Source organism: Oryza glaberrima, chromosome 12 (genome assembly GCF_000147395.1).
Source record: "Oryza glaberrima chromosome 12, OglaRS2, whole genome shotgun sequence".
NCBI classification, from domain to species: domain Eukaryota; kingdom Viridiplantae; phylum Streptophyta; class Magnoliopsida; order Poales; family Poaceae; genus Oryza; species Oryza glaberrima.
Genome location: NC_068337.1, coordinates 17,331,900 through 17,357,686, shown reverse-complemented (window position 1 = coordinate 17,357,686; position 25,787 = coordinate 17,331,900). Strand labels below are relative to the sequence as shown.

The following is a 25,787-nucleotide window of genomic DNA, read 5'->3' as shown; positions in this document are numbered from 1 at the left end:
TTTTGTTTTGAATAAAATTCCAAACCTCTTTTATCCTGAGCATGCCAATTCAGAAAATTATACAAGAATGATACTACTCCATTCTCCACCTACGGAGTTCTCGGATTGGAGGCCAGTAAGAAATCACATAGACTAAATCCCTTAATAAAATATTATTTTTTTGAAATAAAAATATTAAAATTAATGATACCTAAATTATGAACATCGTACATAATAGTATTCCTTTGCTGTGAGACTGTAATACGGTCGATCTTTAGCAGTGTCACAGCTTGACCTCAATATGTGAAACGGCCAGTGCTAGTTGACACTATAATTAGTGGTATTTAATCAATAATTTGCTCTTAATCCTACAGAATTTATTACCCAATGTAAATGAACAATTGGTATTGGTCTTAACGATTGATTAGTACAGTTGCTAGTAACTTCCCCCAATGACGCATTCTCTCCTGCCATAATTAAGCAGATAAAAAGCTCGAGCAACATTGCAACGAAAAAAACAAGTAACGAGAACAGCAACACTGATGAACACATCACACACATTTCTTTATGCAGTCAGGAGACAGGACACATACACATTCTGTTGACAATTCTGTTGACAGAAGAGATAAATTTATTTTATTCAGAGAATAAATTCCAACTCGAAGTAACAACGAAATCTACCGACAATAAAAATGCATGATCTAATCTACCTATATCTATCCTAAAGATGCTTACAAATTCACAGGTGTGGGAGATACAACAGTGTTAGTATCACATCACACACATCCCATAATTACCAAACTAAATCTAGATTAATTAGCCAATATTTTCATGCATAGATTAAAAGCAAGACTAAACTAAAAACAAACTAAATTTTAGACTATATATGATGCAATTAAATCGATCAATGCTGATAACCTACACCTAATGAATCTACGGATGATCATGAGCTATGAACAGAAACATTCATCATCGATCGATCGTCGTCAGGGTGTCAGGAACACACAACGGCAGCGTGTCAATGGCGTGCTCTCAAAAAGGGGCAGCCATGAGCTCGATCGCCATGGCCGTGATCGACGCGAGCTCGGTCTACTGCTGCTGCTGCTGGTCCAGCGAATCCTTGAAGCGGTTGACGTCACGGCTCAGCGCCGGGTTGGAGGTGGCCATGGCGTCGTCGTCGGCGATGGCGCGGACGAGGCTCGTCGGCACCAGGCACCTGCCCTCGCCGGCGAGCCGCTCCTGCACGCCGCCGCTCGCCAGCAGCGCGCGCATCATCATCATCTGGTGGTGCTCCCGCGACGCCGCCATGGATGATGCCGCCTTCGCCTGATGGACGTACGATGGAGGATTCAGGATTCGACGAGAGTGCGTTCAAGGTGTTTGTTGTTGGTGGTGGGTGGGTGGTTACCTCGCCGGAGGAGTGGATGAGGGCGAGCATGCCGACCTGGGCCTGGAGGAGCCGGACGTGGCGGGCGGCGGCCTGGAGCATCTCGGCGGTGCTGTTCATCCTGGCGGCGCCGGGGATGAGGCGCGAGAGCTCCGCCGTCTTGCTGCTGATCCGCCTCCGCCGCTCCCTCGCCGCCGCGCTCTGCACGGCCTGGTTGTGGTGGTGGTGGTGGCGCCCGTCGTCGTGGTCGTCGTGGCTCGCCGCGGCACCTCCCTTCTTCGCCTCCGCCGCTCCGGCTCCCCGCACGAACACCGCGTCAGGCAGCTCCCATCGCTGCTGCTGCTGCTGCTGCACCGGTGGCAGCGGCGGCGGCGTGGGGACGAAGCGAGTCACCAGCTCCGTCGGCGGCGCCGGCAGGGCAGCACCGGCGCGGCGGAACGACCTGCCGTCGGCGACGACGCCGCGTTCGCGCGGCGTCTTGTCGGCGCCGGGGAGCGGGGCGAGGACGTCGTCGAGGGCGGCGGCGCCGTGGGCGGGCGGGTCGTAGGCGAAGCCGAGCAGCGCGTCGGCGACGACGTCGTCGCCCACCATGCCGCCGCCGCTGCTGCTGCCGAGGAGGAGGCGGTCGAAGTCGAACACCGGGGCGGGTGTCGGGCGGCGGACGCCGAGCCTTGTCGTCGCCGTGGACATCGCGGGCGCGCGCGGCGGCGAGGCGAGGCGGTTGCGCGCTCTCACTGACACTCGTCGCTGCTGATGCTGATGCTTCGCGCGCGCGCGTGGGGGGAGAGACGAGTGGGGGCGGCGGTTGCAGAGGGACGTGGGGGTGTGGGGGCTACAAACTCGGGGGATTTCTAACCGCCTGGAAGAGAATCCAAGGCAGGGGATTAATAACTAATTAATTAATAATTAGTTAATTATAAATAAATTAACCATCAGTTGCTCGCGGTGATTAGCCGCGGCAATTAAGGTGGTGTTTGGGCTGTAATATCGATGGCAGCGCGATCCAAGCCCGTTGTTACTGGTCTTTGTTTCGAATGGGCCAGCGGTGTGTTCAGAAGGAATAAGTTCACTGGAGGTCCCTCAACTTAACAGCGAGATTTGTTGACGTCCCTTAACTCGTGAAACCAGAAATCTTCACCCCTAAACTATACAAAACCGTCAAATTTAGGTCCCATGGTAGTATAGATGCCTGGTTTCGCTGACATGGCATCCAAGTCAGCAAAATAAAAAAAATATGTGGGTCCCACATGTAAGTGAAATGAGATAGAAAATGTGGGGACCACTTCTCTTCTTCACTTTTCTCTTTTTTTCCTTCTCTTCAGCTCCTCTCCAAGGGAGGCTGCCGCCGGCGGCAAATGTCGAGCCGGCGAGCCTGGCCAAGCTCCACCGCTGCCGCTGCACTGATGCACACGCGCTCGACCGGATTTGGGAGCGTCCCACTGCCACGACAGCGGAGGTGGCTGGAGGAGGAGCGGAGCGCGGCGAGCGGAGTAGACCGGCAGAGTGGTAGTGGTGGCTTGACCAACCGGAAGTTGAGGACGCGGCGGCTGGTGATGTCGAGGCGTGGCGAGGGGAGGGGGGGAGTGGAGAGGGGGTTGGAGGAGAGAATGGGAGGCGCTCGCCCTCAATCTCGACGGTGTGGTCGGCGGTGAGCACAGAGTCCACGCAGGCAGTGTACTAGTGCCGCGTCCCCCCGACAGCCAGTGCCGAGTCACCGCCTCCTCCTTGTCGTCCCTAGTCTGCGTCTTGTCATCGCCGCCCCAAGCTCATCGTTGAAGCGGGTCACGACGCCATCGACTGTGGTGGTGGTGGTGGTGGTTGTCGTCGTCATCGACGGTGTCGCGACGCCGTCGTGGCTATGGCTTCACTCGCTGCCATCGCCATCCCCATCGTCCAGGAACCTCGCGCTGCAGAAGACTGACATGACGAGGAAGTTGTGTGCGAGCGCGACGCGGAGCTTGCGGAGGTCGACGGGATCCTCCGCGGCAGCGGGCGGCGAGGGGTGTATGGAGCGGCGCGTGAGAGCTGGGGTGGCGGCGACGCGCGAGTGCCGGCGCGTGGGAGCCGGTGTGGAGGTGGCATTGGGCACGAGCGCGGGAGCTTCGCGTCAGTGGCCATGGCTCCCGGGCTCATCGGCAGCGAGTGAAGCCGTAGCCATAACCACCGGCGGGGCGAAGCGGGAGAGGAAGTGGTAGGGCTCCAACTTCCACAAGTCCTCGTCGTCTCTCGCGGCCCTCCTCGCCGGCGGAAGCTCGCCAACCACGCGCTTGTCCTCGGTGCCACCTTCCTCAAGCTTCGCCGCCGTGATGAGGTGCTCCTCCTCTCCGACGGCAACAGGGAGCTCGCCCACGCCATGGGCGTCGAGCTCGACGTCCGGTCCCGCCGCCGCCGCCTCGTCGCCGGCCGGCCGCCCAACCTCCTCGTCTCTTGCCTCGCCCTGGCAGCTTCCTCCCCATCCGCCGGCCGCCCTGCAGAACAAAAGTGAGAGAGAGAGAGAAGGGAAAGGAGGTGTAAGACAGATGACGTGGGGCTGATACGTGGGCCCCACATATTTTTTTTTTATTTTTATTTTGCTGACTTGGATGTCACGTCAGCGAAACAAGGCATCTATACTGCTGCCATGGGACCAAAATTGGGCTGTTTTGTATATTTTACGGTGAAGATTTCTGGTGTTTTGTGGTTAAGGGACGTAAAATAATCTCGCTGTTACGTTGAGGGAAATCAACTTGGCGTCTCCTTATTTGGAGAAAAATCATAAATTTATGCTGAGAAAAAACAACTAACAATCACATGTGAGAAAAAATCTAGAGAAAAAGATTCTAGAGGCTTTCAAAACTATTTTCCATTTCCAACCACATGAACTACTCCTTTGCCTTCTATAAATATACCACGCCTATCTCTACAATATATAATAAACCTAAAATTACTAAGCAAAAAAAAACAATCTAAAACAACAAATTTACATTTATTTTCCTTCTTTAAATATCCTACGCCTACTCGGTACTACTCATATAACTACTCATATAACTTTAGAATATATAGTAAACCCAAAATTATTAAAATAAATCCAATGCAAAGAAAGAAAGAAGACAACCTTGTTTTTATCACGGAAAAGGATCATTAATACCTACTCAGCTAAAAAAAATTGTGTTTTTTTTTCTTACATAGGATATGTTTAAAAAACTGAATATACTAAATGAATAATCTTTTCAAAAATTCAAATCCACAAGCAAATATATTTAAACCAATTAATTCTGATGAATCTTAAAATTTATTTTACTTGTTTAGATTCATTAAAATTTATATATAAAATGACACATTAAATTTATTAGTTTTTCTTGACAAAATATACAAGTTCTATTTTTTTATAACAAATATATTTTTCACTTCTATTCATAATAAATAAATTATTTATATATACATTCATAAATGTTTTTTTAATATCATACATACATTTGTCAAAACTAAAATAATGGTTCACAATTTTCTTTCTAAAATATTTTATGAATACTCTAAAATTTCAAATAAGAAAAGAAGTACTCCCAATATATTTTAGTGCATAACGCCGTTGACTGTTTGATCAACATTTGACCATTCGTCTTATTCAAAAAATTTAAACTTATCAATCGGCAAGGCCAGTATACTTTAAACTGCTAGATTACTATTAAACTGCCTACTGTTACGCTGCAAGTCATGATTAGTCCGCTGCCTAGCCTACTGCAGGTGGATACTCAAAATAAATTTACTTTTAAATAATTATTACATCCTACTTTATGAAATTATAGAATAAATGCATTTAAATTAAATAAAATGAAAACTAATTGTATTAGGATTTGATAAAGTGGGGATATTATAGTATTTTTAATATGTTTTATTGGTATGTGTAGGATAAATATAGAGGGAGCAGTTTTTTAGATGGAATAGAGAGAAGAAAAGAGGGAGAAACATAGAAGGTTAACAACAATTCTTAGCTCATAATAAAAGAATTTTCTGTTACATGGTGAGAAAAAAAAACAAAGGTTGATAAAAAAATATTTTAATAGATTAATGGTTAGGAAATTTACTATCACAACCTATATTAGGCTTAATACTTAATACTTGTACTTGTCTAGTCTGGTAGTCCCGTATAAGGTCTAACTGTTTTTGCTGTAACAATGATTTTGATGATTAGGAGCAGTGGTTACATTATTTGATAAGTATTGGAAACTCAGTAATTGGATTTGTCTCTGGTTAGGGGTGGGTGATATGAAATTTGAATGAGATTCATATATTATAAGTGAATTGAAGAAATTTCATAATTGATACTGATAGATTTGTGATGAAAAACATTCTTATATTATTATACATTTAATAGCATTTTACCAGAAACAATTAGAAAAAAATAGTAATAAAACATATGCAGTGAAAATATTTCGATGTTCAAAACACAAGTAAAAAACAAGGGAGGTAATACTAGGTTTTACCGGTGTCACGAATTTTAATTTCAAATAGTACTAAAAATTACTGAGAAATAAAAAAAATATAGCGAATGGCCAAGATGCCTTTCTTCCTCCTCCATCTATTCCTCTCTTGGCAAATGAATGGCACGCCACTCTTCTCCTCCATCTATTCCTCTCTTGGCAAATGAATGGCACGCCACTCTTCTCGCACCTTTGTTGGTTTCCTCCATCAGAAAAAGGGAAAAAGTTTCTCTGCGTCTCCGATCTGCAGTGCGAGCCAGGAAGGTTGGCGTTGTCTCCTCCTCCTCCTCCTCCTCCTCACGCACACGGCCGTCGAGAAGACGCACGGCTCCTCCCCTATGCGGCCTCACCTCCTCGCGCTGAATCCCCTGCTCCCCATGTTAGGTCCGCTTCTACTTGGCTGATGCTGCCCGTTGCTGGTTCTTGATCCATCCTGTTTGTTACATGTTCCAGTTTTATGGATTGTTTTTTTGGTTGGCTGATTCGTTGTTGGTGCCTTCAATTAATTAGTACTACTACATTGTCATGCCCTAGGTATTTTTTTTTGGTTTAGTACAATTTTGCGTAATAACATGATTGATGCTAGCTAGAACATTTTATCTGTTCTTGTCTTTTTAAGAATTGGCACTTGCCTCATTGCCTACATTGGTCAAGCTTACACCACTTATGTAACTGTTAATTGATGCTCGCTGCTAAATTGGTTGTGAATTTTGCTTTATAATCCATATCAACTGTTACAAATTTTCCTGAACTATCCATATCTTAATTAGATGTAATTCAAGACTCCGTACATGCCAAAACTACCTTTTGTTTTTCGCCGTTCTATTGCAAGAATCCGCTGATGCAAATCTTGATACAGATCTGACCTTCATAATTCAAAAGAAGAGGTTTTAGTTCAAGCGGGCGATAATGGGGATATCCAAGGTGATTGGCATCGCTGGAACATCTCTTCTGGTCACGTCTGTTGGTATGTGGAAGATTGGCTTAAGAATTGTCGCGGTTCCTTTTCTAGCCACCAGTACAATTGCCTATATCATCGCTGTTGCATCCCACAATTCCATCAACATACCTTGGATGTTGGGAAAGAATTCAAAGGGGAGGTTTCCAATTTGGTCAAGTGTACTTTTTGGTCCTTTCTTGATACTTGCCCGGGTATATGCAACTATGAAGAGACATATGAGGAAGAAGGAGGCTGTGTATAACATGATCATTGAAGGCATTTATCTAGGAGGATGGCCGTTTATGTTGAAGCATTTGCCCCCAGGAGACCCCTCTGTTATTGATTGCACTTGCGAGTTGCCAAGAAGTGATTTTGTCCTAACAAATGAGTATCTTTGTGTTCCTACTTGGGATACAAGAGCCCCGACGATATCCCAAATTGAATTTGCGGCACGCTGGGCATGTGAAAAGAGAGCTAAAGGAAAACCAGTTTATGTACATTGTGCGTTTGGTTAGTAACGACCTATCTCTCTTCATATATTCCACCTTTTTTTAACGTTGACATAAGGACTGTAGTTCTATAATCTAGTTTTGTACATAATTGCAGCTGCTAATTATGTTTGAATATTGTGTGTGCACTCTTATGTCTTGTGCATGACTGCATCAGGTCATGGAAGAAGCGCTTGTGTTGTGTGTGCAGTTCTAGTAGCATTGGGCATTGCTGAAAACTGGAAGGATGCAGAAAACATCATCCGAGAAAAAAGAAAGATAAAAATGAATGCTGTTCACCGGAAAACCTTAGACGATTGGTCAAAATATAGAGTTTCTCAGAAGAAGGATAAATAACTGTGAGTCTATTGTTCTCGGATGTACTTCTTATTTAATGTTGAAAGAATGCTTAAAACACATTAAGAGTTGCATTGTTTAACATCTTAACATTTTTAATTAGTAAAAATTGATGTTTTGACAATCAAATGCTTATGACAATTAAGAGCTGCTGCTGTCTTTTTATTTCAGAGTTTGTGTATGCATGGCCCGTATGCGTGGAGTCTATAAAATTCATACACAACCTTTTTTTTTTTGCATATGGCTGGAAATCTTAGTGATGGTTTTTTCCATCAATGGTTTGATGAAGGGGTAGGATTGTTTGATATTGATGAAGGGGTGGAGGAGGAGGTGGTGGTCCACCGTACAGCGGTGCCGACATCATGGGCTGCTTCCAGATAGTATGTTTCTGATTCTTTTATTCTTTTTCAAGGAAACATTTTAACCATATAATTTATTTTTTTCTGTTAGATTTCAATCGCTACATTGTGATATTTAAGGGAGTTACCGAATACATAAATGGTTGACAGATGTTGTGTATTATGTCTAATCCTAATAATTTTACTAGCTCCAGATAATGATGGTCTCTGTGGTATGAAGCACTCTATAAGTTTCTCTTTTTTTTCACCTCTATTTTATAATTTTACTAGCTCCAGATAATGATGGTTTCTGTGGTATGAAACACTCTATGAGTTTCTCTTTTTTTTCACCTCTATTTTTCTATTTATGTCTCTTACTAATCTGCTTCTAGAATGTTTGTTTTCATCTTTATTTTCTATCTGTTATTGATGTTGTTGTTGTGTTATAATGATCTGCTTGTAGGATGTTTGCAGAGGGCGTGTTTCTGTTCGTAGTGGATATGAATGCAAATGCTGAAGAAGATGAACAATTGGTACAGGATAACCATAAGTGGCAATTTGTCAGGATTATCTAAAAAGAAGGGAAAGACACATTTTTTTCATCTTCATATCCACCTGCAGTAGGCTAGGCAGCAGACTAATCATGACTGGCAGTTTAACAGTAATCTCATGACTGATAGTTTAATAGTAATTTAGCAGTTTAAAATACACTGGTCTTGCTGACTGATAAGTTTAAATTTTTTAAATAAGACGAATGGTCAAATATTGATCAAACAGTCAACGGCGTCATACATTAAAATACAGAGGGAGTACTTCTTTTCTTATTTGAAATTTTAGAATTTTCATAAAACAAAATTGTGAACCATTATTTTAGTTTTAACAAATGTTTGTATGATATTAAAAAAACATTTATGAATGTATGTATAAATAATTTATTTATTATGAATAAAAGTGAAAAACATATTTGTCACAAAAAATTAGAACTTGTATGTTATGTCAAGAAAAACTAATAAATTTAATGTGTCATTTTATACATAACTTTTAATGAATCCAAACAAGTAAAATAAATTTTGAGATTCATCAGAATTAATTGGTTTAAATATATTTACTTGTGTATTTGAATTTTCGAAAGATCATCATTTAGTATATTCAGTTTTTTTGACATATCCTATGTAAGAAGAAAACACAATTTTTTTTTGCTGAGTAGGTATTAATGATCCTATGATGAAAACAAAGTTGTTTTCTTTATTTGTTTTGGATTTTTTTTTGTGTAATAATTTTGGGTTTACTATATATTCTAGAGTTATATGAGTAGTACCGAGTAGGCGTAGGATATTTAAAGAAGGAAAATGAATGTAAATTCGTTGTTTTAGATTTTTTTTTGCTTAATAATTTTAGGTTTATTATATATTGTAGAGTTAGTCGTGGTATATTTATAGAAGGCAAAGGAGTAGAAGTTCATGCGGTTGGAAATGGAAAATAGTTTTGGAAGCCTCTAGAATCCTAATGTGATATTTTTCTCTAGATTTTTTCTCACATATGATTGTTAGTTGTTTTTTCTCAGCATAAATTTGTGATTTTTCTCCAAAGTAGGGGACGCTAAGTGGACCAATCAAAAGCTAACAAAAGAGGCAGCTTTAGATTATTAGATGTGTCTTTACCTTCATCTTGGATAATCCCTGACAAACTGCCACTTATGGTTATTCTGGACCAATTGTTCGTATTCTTCTTCAACATTTGGATCCATATCCAATAGGAGCAGATCATTAAGACACAACAACAACAGCAACAACAGATAGAAAATAAAGGTGAAAACAAACATCCCAGAAGCAGATTATTAAGACATACAAATAAAAAAATAGAGGTGAAAAAAAGAGAAACTGATAGAGTGTAGCATACCATGGAGGCCATCATTATCTAGAGTTGGTAAAATTAGTAGGATTAGACATAATATACAACATCTACCAACCATTTATGTCTTCGGTAACTCCCTTAAATCTCACAATGTAGCGATTAAAATCTAACAGCAAAAAAATAAATTGTATTATGGTTAAGATGTTTCCTTGAAAGAGAAATAAGAGAATAAAAAACATACTATCTGGATGCAGCCCATAGATGTCAGCACCATTATACTGTGGACCTCCACCCCACCATCACCATATCAGCATCATAACCATAAGCACACCCAGAAAGTAGTTACCGGGAACTCCACCAAAAAGTAACATATCAATATCAAACAATCCTACCCTTTCATCAAACCCTTGATGGTAAAAACCATCACCAAGGTTCCCAGCCATATGAAAAAAAAGGTTGTGAATGAATTTTATGGACTCCACGCATACAGGCCATGCATACACAAACTCTGAAATAAAAAGACAGCAGCAGCTGTACTACCAGTAGCTAGCACACTGGATTTTATATTATATAGTATATTCTTGAATAAGCAGCCTTACCTGCATTAAAATCTCACATCAGTAGTAGAAGATCACCTCCTATTTCCTAATAGTAACGTCATGCATTGCCAATTTGCCATACGTGCTAGTTGCTACCGCATTTGGCACTAGCAAAGACCAAAGAAGCAGCAACCCAACACTCTAGATACATCACTTCTTCAGCCTGAATAAGAAAGTACTTGCTACAAGTGCCACTGGTTAAGGGTTGCTTGCTGTGTCACTTCTCACTTGAATCAGTAGTCTTGGCAACATTCGACAAACTCAGCTGCAGGAATTATTGCACACCTTCGATTGGAATGGCCAAATACGTATCACATATATATGATACATAACCACTCATGATTTTAACCTACAGATCACCAGATAGGTGCGTGTAACTCGACTAAATTTCCTTCTAGCAGCTCTGCATGGACACAAACCCAAGAGGAAAACAATGAGGCAATGGCAATGCCAACTTGGTACATGATCAAAGCTCACGCAGCAAGTCTAAAGCACACAAATCAAATCAGGATTCAGAAACTGAGACAAACCCCGAAACAAAAGCACTATATTAGAAACCACGGTTCAAGCAGCAAACCATACCCAAAGGCCAAAGTAGACAAAAATTCTAATTAGAGCGGGTGTTTGAAGCAATACCATACACACAAAAACAATGACAGTATCATGCAATAGGCTGGTCATTTTTTTTAATGCAGGTAATATAGCTGCTAGTCTTCTCTTAAATCTGGTTGCAATGCATAGCATCTGCCTAATTTTACTATAAAATATAATATACTTTTTCGCAAAGTAGTAGGACATACAAAAGTGAAAACGCTCTCTCGTGGCTTGATCTTCTGAAGAGGGGATAAATCTTACTTTGATCGAATGCGACGTTTGCAATGTGGCTACCAACCACAACAAGTTCAGAAGGCCGTGCAACCGCTACACCACAAACGATGTTGTACCACACATGGTTGATGATCCATGCAATGCAAACAAGAGAACACTATAAAAATAAGGTAAGATGAAAATTAAATATGACGAATATGTAATTAAGCACAAAGAAAGAGATCTAATCGATCCGACAAATCAAAACACCAACTATTGGGACTCTGGATCTATAGTCACCGACTAAACGACCGAGGACTAGAGGGTGTACATAGATATTCATAAAGAAAAAAAATAGAGGTAGGGATCAGTGCTCGTTCGTGGAGGTGAAGAGAAGCGCTCCCGAGATGAGCCTAGTCTATTAAAAGGCCCGAGGTATAAGTTCGGTTTCAGTAATAACATTGTCATGTTTTAACGATTCCTGTTAACTCGGTATGAATTTTGATATAAGACCGGATGTGTTTGAAAAGCGACGAGATAAGCTTTCAAAAAATCCATGATCACTCAAATCGGAGTTGGCATGAAGAGGCTAAGTTAGTTTTAAGATAGTGATGTCTTCGGAGGCCAAATTAGACTTGGTGACTGTTTAATAGTTGTTAAGTACCAATTTCGACCGTCAACTATCATAATAATTAAAGGGAGAACAAACATTTCTTGCACGTATATTGATTTTAAATAATAACACTTCTGGATCTGCTCGCCCTCACGCTTGCCACCACCACCATGCCTTCGTATTCTCTACATCTACCTCAGTCTCGATGATAGCGAGGAGGCCCAATGGTGATGGGAGAACCGAAGCAGCAGGCTGCAGCTTCGGCTCCTCGATGTCACGGCGACTGCGGCGATGGCTCCTTGATGCGGTAATGGGAGAACCGGACATCAAGCCGTGGTAGTGGCTCCTCGATGCGACGACCGTGTCGCCTCCCTCCGGTTGGCTAGCCACCTCGAGCTTGCCGTCGGGACCGCGTCAGGAGTGCGATGGACTATTGTGAGCACCGGTAGTGGTGGTCATGGTGGATGGCATCTGTGTTGGTGATGTCACGCCAGAGTTGGTGGTAATGTCGCACCAAAGTTGGTGGTAATGTCGCGCTAGAGTTGGAGACGAGACCACCGCCACCCTACTCCTACTTCCCAGTGGATCAGGTTGCCAGAGCAGTCACCACCTCCTCTTATGGTCAGATCTGAACCACTCATTGGAGAGTGATGTGGCTCTCCTCGGTGGCGGCGGCGGCAGCCCCATCCGACGCTCCTCCGTGGCTCCCTCTCCCTGCAAGGATGCTGCCGGCCTCGAGCGACGGGATTGCCTTGAAGGCGGCCTTAGTGGTGGGGATGGTCTCAGCCTCAGCCTCTCCCTCTGTTGTCCTCTATTGTCATCGACAAGGCGGTAAATGCTAATGGTGGGGATAGGGCTTCGTCCGCGGTGCCGCCATCTCGGCCTGTTGTTGCCTCCCGTCGCACACGCCAATCGAGGCCGAGCTCGAGCTCGCGCGGGACTTGCCGCCGATCGCCACCCTGACCTAGGAGATAGAGGATACATATGAATGAGAGAGAAGAGGTGAGAGGATAAATGAGAAAGCGTTCACTGACATGTGGTTCCCACATATATTTTTTATTTGTTCTTGACTGTATTGCCACCTATATGCCAAGTAGCTGCCAAGTTAGTACACGACCTGGTCAAAGTGTCACGTAGGATGCCACGTTAGCAAAAAAACACTATAAAACAATTGAAGGAGTCATTTTACACGGTATTAATAGTTGATGGAGTTGTTATATATGGTTTTAGGTTGAGGGATACGGATCTGATATTACAGTTTTACTAGTTGATATCCCGCGCTTTGCTACGAAATATATGGATGAATATATGCTATATGTTATAGAAATGGTAGATGCATACATTTAAATAATGTGAAAATGATGTAGAGATAATGATTTAACATTGCTTGTATATTAAATTCTAAAAATACAACAAAATTGTAAATGATATGTCATATTTGCATAATATTTAAAATATTTTAGACAATAATTTCTAGAGGGTGATGATTTGGCACACTTACATGTGATATTAAATACTTTAGCGCCAAATCTAAACCAAGAAGCCTCTCGGTTCAGTCTTACAACGAGACACCACTGAAGCCATTACTCTACTGAAAATATACTACTAGTTCATCAAGCAAATAGGAACCACCTATACTTCCAATAACATTTCCTCTTAAACTACTCATACGATGTACGATCCGATTACATCGTTGTATTTGTAACAATTAAATCTTTATAACAAGATCTTACATGATTACATTTTGATGAAAAATTACAAAGTACTTTTATAATATATCTAAATTACTTTTAAATTTCACTAAATTACTTCTTAGACATATAAAAGTAAATTCAATAAAGTCTAAAAGTAATTTACATATATTATAAAAGTAACTTAAAACAAAAAGAAACTAACTTTGTCACAACATTAGAAATAAATTCGTTGTAGGGTTAAAAATATGATTCTATCTAGAAAATAAATTTAATCAGCACAAATCAGCCCAAGTAAGTTTAACAATTTTTAAAAGTAACTTCAATGTTAATTGGAAGTAACTTTTGCATGGTTCAGAAGTAAGTTATATAAATCTATTTTATGCACTATTTTTTTGGTAAATTTTGCTACAGGACATTGTGACTTTGCGGTTTTAGCTCTAGGACACCGCGCGAAGTCAGTTTTGGGGAAAGACACTCTGTAAATGTAGTTATTTACCAGGGGATACAACTTCCATTAAATTAATATTTTTTGTGTTGACTAGGCAAGAGGGGTTATCTCTTCCTCTCTGTCTTTCCCCTTTTAAATTAATGTTTTTTTTGTGTTGACTAGGCATGAGGGGTTATCTCTTCCCCTCTCTCCCCCTTGTAAAATCCTCAAATTTTAAACTAAAATTTGACTGCATCATGCTGGCTTTTGATTAAATTAGTGTGCTTTAAAAATCTATTTGACTCTTTAATTGGTTCAAGTATTACTTTCTTAGAGCCCTACTAATTTACCCTAATTATTCCCTTCATTCCAAACCCTAGTGAATTTGAGCAAATTCTCTCAAATTTCAAACCATAGATTATTTCCTTAGTTTATCCTAATATTAGTGAGGATTTGCTATACTTCAAACCCTAGTGAAACTCTTTCAAATTCATAGATTAAATTCATTCTTTTCTAGGGAAATATTCAAAAATTCCTGAAAACACTGTTCATTGCACTCAAGGTGCTCGACAAAATGCCCAGCCCAGCTAGAGCAGCCCAATCACCACCCAATCTTGTGCAAAGTCTTGAATTGATCCTAGGGGACCACATCCCACTCAAAAACTGTGGTTTAGTTGGCCTTCTCCTCCCCCTTGCGCGCGCGTCCTGGCGTCCAACTTTGCCGCGCGCCGAGCCGCCGCGCGTCGGTCTCCGGATCGATCGCGCGTGCCCGACCGCCTTGGCATGCCGCTAGCCGTTCGACGCCCTTAGACCACCACCGCCGCACTAATCACGACGACGACGAAGCCAGGACGACGACCGCCGCAAGAAATCACCGCTCGACACTGTGCGCGCCCGTCCAAAGCTGCCGCCGAGTACGATTTCGCTTCTACCCCGGGTGAATCGCGCCAATTCTTGCTGCACGGTTGGATTAAAGTTAGACGGTGGTTTCCCCTCTCACAATTTAAACCATTCACCCCCAAGTCGGTTGTTTTCACCCTCGTCGCCGCCGTGCGTCGCACCCGGATTGGCGCCAACACGTCGCCAGCCGAATTCGCACGCGGTTAAGTCAATCCTTCGCCGGTAAGTATTCAAACGTGGCCTCCCGCCACTCAAATTGATCTTGCCCGCCCTCTCACAGCCTCTGCCGCCCTAGCCATATCCAAAGCTCGAGCTCATCCATGGCGATGACGGTGCCCAAGCTCATCCATTCCTCCCAGCCCTATAAATAGGACCCCAATCCCTTCCATGTCCATCATCGATCATCAACAACCATAACCCCACAACCCCGAAGCTCTGCTTCACCAATCCATCCCATCAACCATCATCACCCGTCGGTCGAACACCTTGTGCGCGATCGACTCCACACCTCTCCCTCCATCCTCCGCCCTAAATATCTCTTAGAACACTTTATATCAACCATGTTCTAGTATAGTAGACCCTAACCAAAGTCCTGCGTCGAGTTCTACCTCGCCGCGCCAAGCCGAGCACCGCCGCCCCCGCGCTGCTCTGTTCTTCGCCGCCGCGAAGTTTTTCCGGCCGCAATCCTTCATCTCGACATAACTCGGTGAGTTCTTCCGTTTCAACCATCTACATACTACCTAGATTCCATTTTAGCAATCCCTTTGCACTATCATGCCACCCTCTGAGTTGCCGACGTGAGCACGGCCACCGCCTATGGAGGCGCTCGTCGGCAACTATTCTCCACACCTTGCCAAAGGTCGGCAAGCTGCCGGAATCCCTGTAGACACCTCGTAAATGCTCTAGAACCCCTCCCCTAGCCATGTCTAACTCATATTACTTCGATCACCAACACGGCCTAACCGTGCCACCACCGCCCTAGCCGCCAACCCATCCACATATCAAATTAATCCCTCCGCCGCCGCTCGCCGTCGCCGCAGATCCCTAGCTCCCTCCCCTCCTCGGCCGCAACCACTTTCTCCCTCTAGCGCCACCGTAATCCCAAACCCTAGAGCCGCTGGCCCGATTTGGGGAACGGCCGAAGGTAGAAGAAAAGAAGAGAGAGAGAGACTGACAGGTGGGACCCGCATACAGTAACATTTCACTTTTATTTGATTTTCAAACTTTAGAAGCCCATATCTTTTAAAATATAGATCCAATTCCAGTGAAACTTGGACCAATATTCTTCTAAAATCATTCTCTATCTTTTGAGCCCCTTTTTGCTATTTTTGCATTTTATTTTATTTTCTCTATTTTTCATATTTTTGGATTTTATTTGAATTCCTTTTAAATTTGAATTTTATATATGTCTAACCCTAGGTCTTGAGGATTCTTCTGACTCAATAGATAATATCAATCAATCTCAGGATATCGAGCAAGGCAAGTTACCATATACCTGTTGATCATTTAAGCCTATATTTTACAAATTATTTATTTATAGCCTTCTATTCAATACTCTATTTTATATGCACAACTCAACCATAGAAACCCAGATAATTTAGTATTGCTTACTTTGCTTACAATCTGGTTAAAATACCTTATACTTAGATTGGGACAGTACGTAAGATTTGGTTGATTTCCGGGTGGCTAGTACTGTCTCGATCGATATAAGTTTTACCAGGTACTTATGTCAAACGAACGGGTACGACCGCAGTTTCTAGAATGGAGACAGACCTAGTTATTATGTTAATTAGCAATATGGCACCTCTGTATAGTGGTTCTTATTTTTAAGTCCTCGCGCAAGAGGCAACTATAGCCGCGAAGGGCAACTTTAACCATTACCATGTACAGGTAAATGGTTTGTGATACTCGAGTATAAACTATATGGTATATTTCTAAACCCTGATCGAGATGACGTGGTGTCATACGATCAGTTCCCCTTAAATATCTCGGGAATGCCAGAACTCCTCTTGCTGCTGTTAACAATACGTTCAGAGCATATGAGGATATAAGTTCATGGAACAGGTGCCACAATTGTTAATGACTTAATACTGGGCCATGACTAAAGCCGATGATTATCAGCAAGTCGTGGACTGTGGGTAAAGCGTACATCTGCTGCAGTAGAATATCTTTGAAACTATTCGAATAGCCATACTCATGGAGTTGAGTACCGGGACTCATATGGTACCCTGGTTAGAAATCTAAAGTCTATAAGTTTTACAAATTCTTGCTATAACTCTTCCAGATTGTTTATTACTGCTTTTTGCAAAGAACCCTACTATATGTCAATGCATAACATATTTCCATGATAACTTGTTGAGTATTGTAAATACTCACCCTTGCTCTTATAACCCCTTTTTCAGATCTGGGTCAAGAGGAGGACCCTTATGACTATTACTACGATGACCTCGATAACTTAGAGAATCCCTAAAGGTTATACCTCACTAGTCAGAATGTATAGAAACTTCCGTTGTGTATTAAATAGTTAGGTGAGTACCTATTATTGTTAAACCCTTAGTATTGTAAAACTTTAACGTATGCAATGAAGAACCAGTTATATTGTATGTATCAATATCTACTGATCCAGGGATTAATACATTAATTCTAGTCGGATCCAAGTTGTTAGTTTTGGGACCCGACACCCCTTTCTCTCTTCTCCCGTAGGCGGCGTCGGCTTGCTCGACGGCGGAGAGAGTCGGCGAGGAGACATCCGGTGAAGCTGAGCGCGTTCTTGGTCTCGTCATGGCCGTCGGCAATGTAGACGACACCGTCGCTCCCAGCGCAGCCGAAGAATCCCCGGGAGTTCGGCGTCGGCGCGCCGCCACACTCCCGATGGAGATGCAGAGTCAAGCCCTCCTCTTCTACCTTCAATCTCCTGATGGAGAGATCGAGCAGGGAGTGTGGCGCGGCGTGGTGCGGCTTCGTCTCGCAAGCTCCGGCGGCGAGTGGCGCGACGACTGCTTGGGGAAACGAATCCCCCAGCCTAATGGCGTCTTGACGACCCTCCTCGGTCGAGCCTTGAACAGCGACAGCAATAGCAGAAACAACTTGGCGGCCGCAGGGTACTCCGGGTCGATGTCGGCAGCACGACCTAGCATATGCATCGAAGTTGGGAGGCATGCGTGATTTTAGAGACATTTTTGGGATGACACATGTGCAGGGAATTGGCTTGGAGCCCACTGGAGAAGGAATAATCAACGGCAGAGGCGGATACCAGTGCCGGGGAAGAAGGTGCCAGCCCAACCCATGGGCGAGCCCACTTATATTTACCACCCCACTTACACTTTTGTCCTCGCTTCATGTAAGAGGGTTAACCCATGAGTGACATGGTTGGAGAGAGAAAGCCTTACAAATTGGTTCCACCTTTACTAAACTAGTAAACTAGTAAGATGATACTAAACATGAGCACATAGCTCAGATGGGCCACACATGCCAAATCCTAATTGGGCCAGGATGTCACAGAGCGTGTTTTCCCCCAAAAACAACTTCGTGCGGTGTCCTGGAGCTAAAACCACGAAGTCATAATGTCCTGTAGCAAAATTTGCCTTGTTTTTTTCTTTCACTTTTGTTTTTCATGTAGTATGAGAAAAGAAAATAAAACCTTTGATAGATTGTAAATAACATTGATGGAGTAACTAATGAGAATTAATCATGCATAAGATGTAAAAGTTACTTCCTGATACCATCGAAGTTACTTCCTAACATGTAATAAATTACTTTTAAATTAATGAAATGTCACTCATGGGTTTTATCACATATTTTGAGTGGAGTACAATGATGCAAATAGATCTTAAAAACAATATGTGATTTAAAATATATAAGTTAGACACATACTATTGTAACTTTTAAGTTGAGGGGGATTTGTACTAGATGGAGTGGTCGCTGGATAAGACAAATCAGCGACTGGTAGCTGTCTAGTCACGTCCATATTTTAGATAATAATTTCTAGTTGGTGATGATGTGTTACAATTGCATATTAAGTTTTAGAAGTTAGTGGACATCAAGTAGGGGGGATATCTAGTGAAAACCATCAAATAAGTGAAAACCCATGAAAACCATATCTAAAAGTCTTGTAAATTCATGATACAATTACTAGAGATTGGTATAGGCATGAAATACATTCATAGCAAATCTCATGTCTAAACTCAAAATCATTTGAGAAAAAAAGACAAAGTTTGGGTGAATAGTATTATGTTACTATTCATCTAACATTTGTCTTTTTTTTTCTCTCAAATGAAGTTGAGTTTGGAATTGGGATTTGGTATGAATGTATTTCATGCCTATACCTATCTCTAGTAATTGTATCATGAATTTACAAAACTTTTAGATATGGTTTTCACGGGTTTTCACTTATTGGATGGTTTTAACCGGATATCTCCCCCACTCCCCCATCAAGTATTCAAGTATAGTAAGATTGGCCATCTGGCCTACAGAGGCCCAAACGGACGGCAAATGGATGCAATTTTGATGGCCTTTCTCTAATTTCCTTATTTTCTAGTGTGCATTATTGCAATTCTTTTCCTGTCCCAAAAAAGAAAAATGATAACGACGTGATCTGCTCATCGGACGGCCAGGATCACTCTCCTCTCTTCTTCCCCTCTCCCCTGCTCTTCTCTCTCTCCTCTCCTCTCCTCCCATGGAGCCCGACGCCTCCTCCGCCGCCGCCGCCCAAAACCCTAACCCTAACCCTAGCACGGGGCCGCCGCCCATCTCCGCCTACTACCAGACGCGCGCGGAGCACCACGCCGTCGTCTCCAGCGACTGGCTCGCGCACGCCGCCGCCGCGGCCTCGCTCCCTCCCTCCTCCGATGCCGCCGACGCGGACGCCGCCTCCGACGCCGCGGCGCTGCTCTCCCCCGGGAGCAACGGCGGCGGCGGCGGGGTGATCGAGGAGTTCAACTTCTGGCGCCGCAAGCCCGAGGCCGCGGAGGCCGTGGCGGCCATCATGGCGCTCGCCGCCGTCATCCGCTCCAGCAGGGCCACCACCATGATGGAGCTCGAGATCGAGCTCAAGAAGGCATCCGACAAGCTCAAGGTACCCCCACCTACTAACGGATTATAGAATGTTAACAGCGTTCATACAAGGGTGCACGGATTCGTGGATTAGTTACCGGCTCCGCAATTTTGCCCACCTTGAGAGAAATAGTTGTCCAGTTAACGAGTTAAGACAGTACAATGAATTCAATTCCTTTTTGTCAGCATTTCAGAACTTCAGTTGTGCCAGTGTTTTACACCTTCACTTAATCACAGCTGTAATCAAGAATTTGCTTGAAGAAATGAATCTTTATTCTCCACTGTTTGTTATGGAGCTTAAGGAATTTCATTTCTACCTTTTGTTAGTAAAACTACCATTAGTCCCACATAATATTTGGTCTACGAAGGCTAAATGTTTGATGGCTAATCTCATTCACGAATGCAATGGTGGTCACGCTGTGTCTACTTTGTATTTATGCGATATGTTAGTTACAATGATTTAATCTCAGTAAGAGCTTATGTAATTTAATTGTTAAATCAACCACTATAATTTCATTTTTGAGCTGTGGGCATTTTAGATCATTTTCTTCTAGCACCCCCTTGTTAGTTTTGAATTTTTGCTGATCTCATATGAATGCCAAATGATTGTTATTTACTTCTAGTTGCTCCACATTTCTTTATGGCATCCTTTGTGTTGTTCTGACTAAAGAGTTAACACCTAAAAAATTTTCTATGTTTCAGTCTTGGGATGCCACTTCCATTTCTTTGTCTGCCGCATGTGATTTGTTCATGCGGTTTGTAACAAGAACATCACATTTGGAGCATGAGAAGTTTGATGCTGCAAAATCACGCCTAATTGAGAGGGGAGAAAAATTTGGAGAGATATCCTTAAAGGTTATCTAGAATTATAATATAGTTTTTTTTATATAAATGAGACTTTCCACCTTTAGCTAATTTCGTGGAACAATGTTTGTGCAGGCTCGTAAGACAATTGCAATGCTCAGCCAGGATTTTATTGCAGATGGTTGTACTATTCTGGTACATGGTTATTCCAGAGTTGTTTTGGAAGTTCTAAAGCTAGCTGCATCAAACCGCAAACTCTTCAGGGTACTTTGCACAGGTAAATTGATCAAGTTGCATTTGAAACTGCATCTACATTTTCAAATTTTATCAAAGATGCAACAACATTATTCTACACAGACAGCTTGGTGATGGTGAACTATATATTAGTTGCATGCAAATGTTGTATTCAACAAAATGTACCTTTTCTAGCAGGAAAATAACCATACAACTTAGCAATCATGAGTTCATGACTGAGAGTACTGGAATATAAAAGATGAGAGTGATCCAGGGTTTAAACACATCATGGCACAGTTTCACACAATGCCTATGTATTGCTGCGGAATTCGATAGGACTTCCATGAATGAGTGGAAAAACTTGTGTGCTAAGTTGAATTCATACCAGAGGGAAGATAAGTCCTTTATATTTGTAACAATTAAGCAAAATTTTTGTCCATGATTCACAGGTAACAAGGTTGAATTGTTATGATTTTTTGATATTGTATGCCATTCTTGCTTTTGGAATCAATGTGTAATAGCCTTTTGTCCACCTGTTACTGTATTGATTCTTTCAAACCACGCATCATTGACTCTTCTGATTTCTAATGAGTGTTTGCTACTCTACTGAACTGCAGAGGGCAGGCCAGACAGAACTGGTTTACGAATGTCAAATGAACTGGCAGCATTAGGCATTCCTGTTAAGGTGCTAATTGATTCAGCTGTTGCTTATTCCATGGATGAAGTTGACATGGTGTTTGTTGGTGCTGATGGGGTTGTTGAAAGTGGAGGAATAATCAATATGATGGGCACTTATCAGATAGCTCTCGTCGCTCACAGTATGAACAAACCTGTTTATGTGGCTGCTGAAAGTTACAAGGTAATAACATTGCTTTTCTCATATTGTTGATCGATGAGCTCTTCCGTTGTTATGCTTGGTACTAGAAATAGATAAGGTGGTACGCAGAAAAAATCTCCTAGAAATCAAATCTGGTCAAGAATATTTAAGACAGTTTCTAAATCGAATTCCATAACAACTAATGGCAGATGTGTGTCTGGCTGATTAATTGTTGTTTTCCTCTTTGGCATGCAACAAGTCTTTAATGATGTTGCTTCTGGCTGTTTTGTAGTTTGCACGCCTATATCCGTTGGACCAGAAGGACATGACACCAGCTCACCGACCCATTGATTTTGGAGTTCCAATTCCGGCTGGTGTGGAGGTTGAGACTTCAGCGAGAGACTACACTCCTCCCCAGTATCTCACGCTGCTTCTGACTGATCTCGGTGTTCTGACACCATCTGTTGTGAGCGATGAGCTTATCCAACTATACCTATGATCACTGGTACGGAGATATGTACCGATGTACTGCCGTGGAATCTAAGGTTTTCCCTGTCAGTTTTTTGCTATGTTGTATTTGCCCTTTACGTGGATGCAATGTTTGGAGGATTCACAAAAGGGTTATGCAACAGAAGATAACCCCAGTTTTGTCTAAAGCATCTATCTGGTGTTAATAGTTTTGGTGTTGGTTGCGAAGATGGTCTGGATTGCATTTTGCAATCTTCTCTCTGGCTTGCTATGGATTTGGATGTGTTAAGCTGACATCTTATAACCTACATTTCTCTTAAGTTGCTCTAGTCCAACCCTTAAATCACATGATTAATCGTGCTCCAACAATGTATGCGTAAAAGCAACACCACAGGCTTTTGGTTGGTGTATAATTCTTATACTGTCTTTGCATCCCCATTACGAATATGTAGACTTGCAAATTCAAACCTGTTAGCATATATAATGTAAACGAAAACTGTTTGAAACTCTGAATACAACTTTTGCTAACCGATACAATGTGACGTTAGAACATCCTAGCATGCGTTAAACTACATTTACAAACGGTAAGAAAACAAGGACCAGCTAAATAAAACTATCTACACTAATTCTGGCTCGTCTAACATCAACAGTGAACAACAACATCGCTGGTGCCAAGCCAAAATTGTGGCGACTTGCTGTACACCCCCGCTGAAACACAAGAGCAATGTCAATGAAGAAACCATGGGTACTTCCATCCAGGATTCCAGGGCGCTATCGCAGGTGGTGGTTGAACAGGATGGCCTACATCAATCCAAGCGTCCACCACACTGGGATTGCAAACAGCAGGCTGTAGATAGACTGCAAACTCATGCTGTATCCTGAAGGCGATTTTTGGGATTTTCAGTCCTTAACATCTGTGACGCCTTCCGGTGATATCTGAAACCTCGCCTCAGCTTCAGCAAGACAGGGAGAGCTTACTACCTTACATATCCGCTCCTCCGCTCTTCCCTTTCGAAGAAAAAGCCTGATACATATGCACCATCAAACATGTTATAGAGAAAAATATGAGGAATTGAACAGAAGCACTGGCACTCTGGCAGAAATTTGAATTTGATGTTGTAGAGAAAAATATGAGGAATTGAACTGAGGCATGGCAGAGAGATGTCTGATTTCCTTGATAAAGCACCTTGTTGTGGAAGCATGAGCCATGATGTTCCCGCCGATAGGTTTGATCTGTGGCCCAAACATTGCAGCACCATCCACTTGCGCCACAACTTGATTCGTGATTACCACCGCCACGCCAAACTAGAGCAAGCAAATCAAACTGAATCAGTATGGTGAACATGTAAGAGAGTAATATCCTGCAAATTAATTAGCAAGAAGCTACCTTGAAACACTAGTTTTGTCATTTGGCATGATAAATGTATCAAAGTCAATAAATAGCTAAATAACATATATTCCATGATTTTGTCAACACATACTAATGTACCTCATCCGCTAACTTCTGAAGGCTCCTAAGAAACTTGGCCAGGTGCATTTGCCTTGCTGACAGCTCCCCTCTACCAGAGAAATCTGTTCTGTATAAGGCTGTTGCACTATCTACAATCATAATAGCAAACCTGCAAAAATATGCATCCAGTTCAGAGAGACTGGGGCCTAGGGGACTTGATAGCCAATATTACATGCATGGATTCGAACTGGAGTACATAATTAAATCAAATATACTATAGCTTTAGCTGTTCTCACTATTAAACTATATATTTCAGAGAACATAGGTTAATTTGTAAAAGAATGAACTTGCCTTGTCTCCACCATCATGGAAGCTGCTTCCAGTAAAAGTCTTGATTGATGATCAGTATTATATGCTCTTGCATAAGCTACATTCTCAAGTACATCAGCACCATTCAACCCAAACCTGAAGTTTAGAATTATCTTGTTTAGCAGGTCAATCTTTAGCACAACATATGTAACATAATATCCATGACTACCTGTCTGCTATCTGGAGGAGTCTTTGTGGTCTGAATGTGCCCTCTGCATCAATATACAAAGCTTTTCCCTCACCACCACCTTGGTCCAATGGGAGCTGCAATATAAATCACTAATGAATTTGTAAAGTTTGAAGTGGAATAGACAAGAAATGAGAGAAAGGTGCCCAATGCAGTCAACAGTATATAAATCTAACGGTTAAGTAAAAAAGAACTTAGGCATTCTTTTCATCAAACGATGAGCATGACTGTTTTGATAGTCGCAACGAATGAAGTAGTGGTACCTGACATGTAACACACAGAGTGTGGCACAACTGAGTCTTCCCTGAGCGAAATTCACCATATATCTCTGTAATGGACCCAGTTTCTATTCCACCTGTTGAATAATGAAAACAAAATTACACTGCGTGTTTCTAAATCACTTTACATCATAACAATGAGTTTGGTGCTGTCAGATACTCTGTAATAAATAAAGGCACCAAGAGGCTACCATCCAAGATTTTATCAAGTTCCCTTGATCCAGTTGTAACTTGGATAATCTCAAGTCTCTGTGCATGAAGTTGGCTGGCACTTGTAAATCCCAGTGGAACCAGCTTCGAAGCTGCCAGACATTTGTGAACACTTAGTACTTCACATATAAAAGATTGTTCTGATGCAAGAAGAAATGCATTACTGTGTTCCCTTCAATTTACGAACAATTACTTGCCTGCTTCAATTATCTTATCGACTTTGGCTTCACTAATCCCTTTAATTTGCAGAAGGTCTTTCCTTGGTGAGTAGACCACAGACTCCACCGTGCAGAGACCAGCATCTTTGAGCTTTTTCACATCAAGTGCAGCTATACCAGATGCCTTCACAGCAAAGTTCACAAGAAAATTTCATTTACAATTCAGCTCTACAGTGTTTACCTGAACATGAAGATTTTCTAATCCGTATTCTGATTTTATCAGAAAGAAAAAGGTAACTGCACAACCCTCTTTTCTCAGGGAAATAGCAGTCTATCAGCTAAGAGTTTTATCATCTTAGTAACTAAACTGCTTCAAAGGATTGCGTTAATTCTCTCATTTAGTCAATAATATTACAGAAATGCTACAGCTCACCGATGAATCACAGGTTCCTCATATCTGCATAAATTCATACAAGATAACGGTGTATCTTCAATCATTTCACGCACGCGGCAGTCAAGAAATGAGGGTTTACTTCGACGGACCAAGAACACAGAAAGGGGAATTCCCAAAATTGGGAGGAAAACCCCAGCACAATGCAACCCCAAATCGATCAAAACATCGACCAATCTCTCGAAATCTACGCCACCCCCACGGCAGAATAGCATCAAGAACCTAGGGTTTGACGGCTAAATCATCAAGAACCCATCAAACCAAGCGCAGAAGAGAAAATCAAGAAGCGGGTAGGTAGGAGCGGATCGAGAGGACGGAGGGAGGCGGAGAGAGAACCGGACCGCACCTGGAGCTGCTCGATGGGGAACGGCCCGTGCTCCCCGCCCGCCGCCGCCTCCTCCGCCGTCGCCGCCGCCGCCGCAGCCGCACCCGACGACGACATGGGGCCCCACTTGCAGCCACAGAG

General features: G+C 42.5%; 3 protein-coding genes across 8 annotated transcripts; 2 read left to right on the top strand and 1 right to left on the bottom strand.

The window, feature by feature from the left end:
- The first annotated feature begins 5,914 nt into the window (after positions 1 to 5,914).
- On the top strand, positions 5,915 to 18,505 carry LOC127756883 (uncharacterized). Of its 6 annotated transcripts, none has more exons than XM_052282267.1 (5): positions 5,917 to 6,210; positions 6,686 to 7,276; positions 7,433 to 7,613; positions 7,901 to 7,991; positions 8,413 to 8,753. In XM_052282267.1, exons 2-3 carry the CDS (start codon positions 6,736 to 6,738, stop codon positions 7,609 to 7,611), a joined length of 720 nt encoding a protein of 239 aa, XP_052138227.1. In that variant the 5' UTR covers positions 5,917 to 6,210; positions 6,686 to 6,735; the 3' UTR covers positions 7,612 to 7,613; positions 7,901 to 7,991; positions 8,413 to 8,753. The 6 variants fall into 6 exon arrangements, with proteins under 6 accessions (XP_052138231.1, XP_052138227.1, XP_052138230.1 ...); XM_052282270.1 differs by lacking the exon at positions 8,413 to 8,753 and adding an exon at positions 17,246 to 18,505 and having other exon boundaries at positions 5,918 to 6,210; positions 7,869 to 7,991; XM_052282266.1 differs by having other exon boundaries at positions 5,918 to 6,210; positions 7,869 to 7,991.
- A 956-nt stretch (positions 18,506 to 19,461) lies between these two features.
- On the top strand, positions 19,462 to 22,528 carry LOC127757817 (uncharacterized). Its single transcript, XM_052283400.1, has 5 exons — positions 19,462 to 19,917; positions 20,598 to 20,750; positions 20,835 to 20,976; positions 21,551 to 21,792; positions 22,043 to 22,528. The coding sequence occupies exons 1-5, from the start codon at positions 19,519 to 19,521 to the stop codon at positions 22,247 to 22,249; spliced, it is 1,143 nt and encodes a 380-aa protein (XP_052139360.1). The 5' UTR covers positions 19,462 to 19,518; the 3' UTR covers positions 22,250 to 22,528.
- Positions 22,529 to 25,787, bottom strand: LOC127757818 (DNA repair protein RAD51 homolog B-like). Its single transcript, XM_052283401.1, has 9 exons — positions 25,668 to 25,787; positions 24,910 to 25,054; positions 24,694 to 24,804; positions 24,488 to 24,579; positions 24,207 to 24,301; positions 24,020 to 24,133; positions 23,708 to 23,837; positions 23,405 to 23,523; positions 22,529 to 23,242 (listed from the first exon to the last, which is right to left on the bottom strand). Exons 1-9 carry the CDS (start codon positions 25,761 to 25,763, stop codon positions 23,119 to 23,121), a joined length of 1,026 nt encoding a protein of 341 aa, XP_052139361.1. The 5' UTR covers positions 25,764 to 25,787; the 3' UTR covers positions 22,529 to 23,118.

What these genes read in the sequence shown, in the direction of transcription:
- LOC127756883 (XM_052282271.1), top strand. Translation starts at nt 6,736, where the DNA reads ATGGGGATATCCAAGGTGATTGGCATCGCTGGAACATCTCTTCTGGTC. An exon ending in TTATGTACATTGTGCGTTTG is followed by an intron (nt 7,277 to 7,432) that starts GTTAGTAACGAC and finishes TGACTGCATCAG; the next exon opens with GTCATGGAAGAAGCGCTTGT.
- LOC127757817 (XM_052283400.1), top strand. Translation starts at nt 19,519, where the DNA reads ATGGAGCCCGACGCCTCCTCCGCCGCCGCCGCCCAAAACCCTAACCCT. An exon ending in TTGGAGAGATATCCTTAAAG is followed by an intron (nt 20,751 to 20,834) that starts GTTATCTAGAAT and finishes ATGTTTGTGCAG; the next exon opens with GCTCGTAAGACAATTGCAAT. An exon ending in TGGCTGCTGAAAGTTACAAG is followed by an intron (nt 21,793 to 22,042) that starts GTAATAACATTG and finishes GCTGTTTTGTAG; the next exon opens with TTTGCACGCCTATATCCGTT.
- LOC127757818 (XM_052283401.1), bottom strand. Translation starts at nt 25,763, where the DNA reads ATGTCGTCGTCGGGTGCGGCTGCGGCGGCGGCGGCGACGGCGGAGGAG. An exon ending in CTCTGTGTGTTACATGTCAG is followed by an intron (nt 24,302 to 24,487) that starts GTACCACTACTT and finishes TTTATATTGCAG; the next exon opens with CTCCCATTGGACCAAGGTGG. An exon ending in TTCAGAAGTTAGCGGATGAG is followed by an intron (nt 23,524 to 23,707) that starts GTACATTAGTAT and finishes TGCTTGCTCTAG; the next exon opens with TTTGGCGTGGCGGTGGTAAT.